The sequence below is a fragment of the Oxyura jamaicensis genome, chromosome 10, assembly GCF_011077185.1.
Source record: "Oxyura jamaicensis isolate SHBP4307 breed ruddy duck chromosome 10, BPBGC_Ojam_1.0, whole genome shotgun sequence".
Lineage (NCBI taxonomy): Eukaryota > Metazoa > Chordata > Aves > Anseriformes > Anatidae > Oxyura > Oxyura jamaicensis.
The window spans coordinates 12,385,210-12,390,080 of NC_048902.1; the positions used below are offsets into that span (position 1 = coordinate 12,385,210).

The window sequence follows — 4,871 nt, forward strand, 5'->3', positions numbered from 1 at the left end:
GGCGGGGTGGGCGGGGCCGGGGCCGGTGGTGCCGGCGCCCCGGGGCGGCTCTGCCGGTGCCGACGGGGGCTGGCGGCCGCCGCCCGGTAGTAGGGGGCAGCCCGCCGCCCGCTCCGGGACGGGAAGGCGAAGCGCGGAGCCCCCGGCACACGCCCCTCGGGTGGAAAAAAATACAAAAAAATACAAAAATAGATATATATAGAAAACATTTTTTGTAAATTTAAAAGAAAAATAAAAAGAAAAAAAAAAAAAAAAAGAAGAAGCCCCGTCCGGGCTCAGCGCGGGGCCCGGGGCCGCGCACGCTCGGGGAGGGGCGGGGAAGGGGAAGGGGGGGCGCGGCGGGCCGGCATTGTTCGGCGCGCGGCAACAAAGAGCGGCGCGCGGCCGGGGGGCGGGGCCGGGGGCGGGGCCGGCCAATGGGAGCGCGCGGAGATGGCGGCGGCGCGCCCCGGCCCTCCGCTGCCTGCCTCCCCCCTCCCTGCCCGGCTGCCTCCCAGCCTCCAGCCTCCCTCCTGCCTCCCCAGCCCTCCCTCCCCGGCTGCCTCCGCCCGCCTCTCCAGAGCCGTCTGGCTGCAGCGGTGCCTCAGACAGAGGAGGGGAGAGGAGGAAAAAACGCTGAGTGAGTGGAGTGGAGCCTGGGAGGGGCTCCTTAAAGAAACGCTGCCATCGCTTGGCATTGTGGCCGGCGAGGAACTCAAGGGGGGGAAGCCATCGGAGCTCCTCTCGCTCTCCGCTGCCCACCCCCCCCCCCCCCCCCCCCCCCCCGGCCGGGGGGGGGAAAGAAAAAAAAAAAAAAAAAAAAAAAAGAAAAAGCCTCGAGGGGGGGAGTCGTGTGGGGGGGGGTCCTGAAACCATCTTATAAACCGGATTGCACTGAGAGGAGGAAAAACAAAACAAACAAAAAACCCCACCGCCGCCACCACTACCACCACCAACAAAAAACAACAAAACAACAAAAAAAAAGGAAAGATACAAAATATACAAGCAAAAGGCAACAGCTCCCCGGTCTCCAGCAGTCGCCCACCTCCCTTCCTTCTCTGCTGCTGGCCATCTGCCTCGGGTTTTCCTTTGTGTCTGATCTCTTACTACTGAGCCGGGTGCAGGAGGAGGGTGCAGCGCACGCAGGGACCATGCCCAGCTCGCTCTTTGCAGACATGGAGAGGAACGGGAGCGGCGGCGGCGGCGGCGGCGGCGGCGGCGGCGGGGGAGAGACGCTGGATGACCAAAGAGCCCTGCAGATCGCCCTGGATCAGCTCTCCCTGCTGGGGCTGGACAACGACGAGACGGGCTCCATTTACGACAGCGAGCCTCGGAAAAAGAGCGTGAACATGACCGAGTGCGTGCCGGTGCCCAGCTCGGAGCACGTCGCCGAGATAGTGGGCAGACAAGGTGGGTACCGCGGGGCGCGGCGCCGGCTCCCCCAGACAAAGAAAGTGCGGCCGTGGGGCTGCCGGGCAGCGCTTCCCAGAGGCGCTGCGAGCTGCCGGCACACGGACAAAGCAGGAAAATGATTTTTATAAAAAATCTCGCCGTTCCTCTGGCTGCAAAAGTTAGATTTGCAAGAGGAAAAGGGGGGAAAGCGCGAGCCTCGGAGCTCTTTTTTTTTTGCCTTCCCCCCGAAGTTGGAAATCGCGGGGTGTTTTTGCGGACGAGGAATGGAGTGGGGAAGTGGAACAATGGGATTGGGATAAAGCATCCGCATAGGGGAATGTGGCTCATTGAGAGCAGCCGCTGCTCCTCACCTTCCTCAGAACCGATTTTATTTTATTTTATTCGGAAAGGAAAGTGCTTAGCAGGGATGGGACTGGCGCGTGCGGTGATTTGTTGGGGCTGCTCGCATTTTATTTTTATTTTATTTTATTTCATTTTTCCGGCCGTGCAGTTTTCCCGCACGCTGCTTTCCCTCCGCTGTTGCCGTTCCTCTGAGCTGCACGTTGGTAGTTTTGGGGCAGTTGCATGGCAGATGCGGTGCTGGCCACTTGCGATGCCTTTGGGCGTGTGCCAGGGCTGGGGCTGGCATCCCTCAGCACCCTGACCGGGGCTCCTGGACGAGCTGCCAGCCATCACCTGGGGTAGGGGGCAATGTGTTTCGGGTGGGTGTGTATTCCCCCCCCCCCCCCCAGCAGCACCCAACTAATGGGTTGTAACCGGTTCTCTCCCCCTCTTCCTTCCCCTCCCCTTTGCCTGCCATCTCCCGCATCTCGTTCCCAGGTTGTAAAATCAAAGCTCTGCGGGCAAAGACCAACACCTACATCAAGACCCCGGTTCGCGGGGAGGAGCCGCTCTTTGTTGTGACGGGCAGAAAGGAAGATGTGGCCATGGCCCGCAGGGAGATCATCTCGGCGGCCGAGCACTTCTCCATGATCCGAGCCTCACGGAACAAGAACACAGCCCTGAATGGCACCGTTCCCGGCCCCCCAAACTTGCCCGGCCAAACCACCATCCAGGTGCGGGTGCCTTATCGTGTGGTGGGTTTGGTCGTGGGGCCCAAGGGGGCCACAATTAAGCGCATCCAGCAGCAGACGCACACCTACATCGTGACCCCCAGCCGGGACAAGGAGCCGGTCTTTGAGGTGACGGGCATGCCTGAGAACGTAGACCGGGCCCGGGAGGAGATTGAGGCGCACATCGCCATGCGCACCGGCGGCATCATCGAGCTGACGGATGAGAACGACTTCCACGCCAACGGCACGGACGTGGGCTTTGAGCTGAACGGCACGGGCAGCCTCTGGAGCAAGCCCACACCGCCCAGCATCACGCCCACACCGGGCCGCAAGCCCTTCTGCAACTACCGCAACGACAGCTCCAGCTCGCTGGGCAGCGCCTCCACCGACTCCTACTTCGGCGGTGGCACGACGGGGGGCAGCGGCGCCCGCTTGGCCGACTACAGCCCCCCGAGCCCCGCGCTGAGCTTCACCCACAACGGCAACAACAACAACAACAGCAGCGGCGGCAGCGCCAACGGCTACGTGTACGGCGGGGGCGGCGGGGACGTGCTCTCCTCCCCAGACTGCTGCTCCGAGCTGCCCTTCGACTCGCCGCCCGGCTTTGACCTGGCCCCCGCCCCGCCGCCGGGGGCCACCCTCATCTGGCCTCAGTTCGAGCGTGGCCCTGCGGCCGCGCCGCCCTCACCGGCGCCCTCACCCGCAGCCGCCGCCGCCTTCCCGGGCGCGACGCCCACCAATGCCAACCTGGCGCTGCTGGTGAGCGGCCCGAGGCGGGGCGGCGGCGCTGCTCCGCCCCCGGCACGGCTCTCCCCGCCCCTGCATGGCCCGGTGGCGGCGGCTGCGGTGGCTGGGCCCGAGCACCCACTGGCACGGAGGGTGCGTAGCGACCCGGGTGGGCGGCTGCTGGCCGCCTCGTACCCATTGTACGCCAACGGGCTGGGCTCCCACCTGCCGGGGCTGCCCTCCGACTCGTCGGCCTCCTCCTCGTCATCGTCCAGCTCGTCGTCCAGCTCGTCGTGCTCATCGTCCGGCGTGCGGCGGAAGGGCAGTCGCGACTGCTCGGTGTGTTTCGAGAGCGAGGTGATCGCGGCGCTGGTGCCCTGCGGCCACAACCTCTTCTGCATGGAGTGCGCCAACCGCATCTGCGAGAAGACGGAGCCGCAGTGCCCTGTGTGCCACAGCGCCGTCACCCAGGCCATCCGCATCTTCTCCTGAGCGTGACCGGGCTGAGGGGTGCCGGGAGTGCTGGTGGTGGGGGTGCTGGTGGTGGGGGTGCTGGTGGTGGGGGTGCTGGTGGTTGGGGTGCTGGTGGTGGGGGTGCTGGTGGCGACCGCGGGTGCATGCTATAAATAATAACGGGCGACTCCATTCTAGTGCTAGGCTAGTTTTTACACTGTACTTTAATACGAAGCTTCCAACCCCCCCCCCCTTTTGTTAAAAAATAAGAAAAAACAGAAACAAAAACAAAAAAAATTGAAAGTAGGAGATGCTTATGATGATGACAATGGTGTGTGGACTGTTAGTAAAACGTGCTGGTAGTTCCTAGGATGCTTATTACGAAATAATTAAATCTATGGGTGGATACTTTTCTGAATGTTCTTGAAAGGGCAAGAAGTTCCTGTGAAAACCATGATACTGCAGCTTTATCAAAGTTAAAAAAAAAAAAAAGGAAAAAAAAAAACAAACTGTAACATATCTCTTATATATATTAAAACGTTTAAAGGTTTTAAAGATAAATTGCATTAATACAGATTGAAGTATTTTATTCTTTTTTGACTTGAAAAATTATATTTCATATTGCAAAGATGTTTACAAGTATTTTAATTTAAGTTCAGTGAACTTTTTGTAGCTGGGTTAAATCTTTTTTATTTTAGTATGGCCTTATGGCAAAGAACACTGTATTATTTTAATATCACACAATTGTGAACGGAATTACAAACCATAAAATGTGTAATGCTTTGAACAGTATTCTGTTGGGATGGAGATTTTATAGGTTCAGAAAAAAATCTTTTAAATCTGCTTCACCCAGCATATTTTCTATTCAGTGATATAAAGCATATTTTATTCTATATTATTACAAAAATGGAAATGTATAAACATATGTCAAAAGGAACTGTTGAAGCTTTCTAACATTTGTATAAATAGAATTCAGTGGAAATTACAAAAATTCTGTTGCACCACTATAGTTTTAGTATTTCTATTTTAATACATTTGTTTACCACTTGTTTATGTATATGTAGGTGACGTTACTTGAGCTTAAATGTACTTTACTGAGCAAAGTTTAAAAACAAAGTATATTTTATTTTATGATAAAGGGCCTTTAACCTCATGGTCAAATACTAATATTATATTTGCTGAGACAAGATTTGAAATTGTATCAAGAGTTTTATTTTTCTGACATTTAAAGTTCTACATAATAAAAGT

At 56.6% G+C, this 4,871-nt stretch overlaps 1 protein-coding gene and 1 long non-coding RNA gene across 2 annotated transcripts; one reads left to right on the plus strand and one right to left on the minus strand.

Moving 5' to 3' along the window:
* Nucleotides 1–519: 519 nt before the first annotated feature.
* MEX3B (mex-3 RNA binding family member B) lies at nt 520–4,132 on the plus strand. Its single transcript, XM_035335903.1, has 2 exons — nt 520–1,389; nt 2,212–4,132. The coding sequence occupies exons 1-2, from the start codon at nt 1,131–1,133 to the stop codon at nt 3,660–3,662; spliced, it is 1,710 nt and encodes a 569-aa protein (XP_035191794.1). The 5' UTR covers nt 520–1,130; the 3' UTR covers nt 3,663–4,132.
* Nucleotides 1,611–3,528, minus strand: LOC118172153. Its single transcript, XR_004753567.1, has 2 exons — nt 3,396–3,528; nt 1,611–2,067 (listed from the first exon to the last, which is right to left on the minus strand). It is a non-coding gene; the product is annotated as an uncharacterized LOC118172153 (long non-coding RNA).
* Nucleotides 4,133–4,871: the final 739 nt, after the last annotated feature.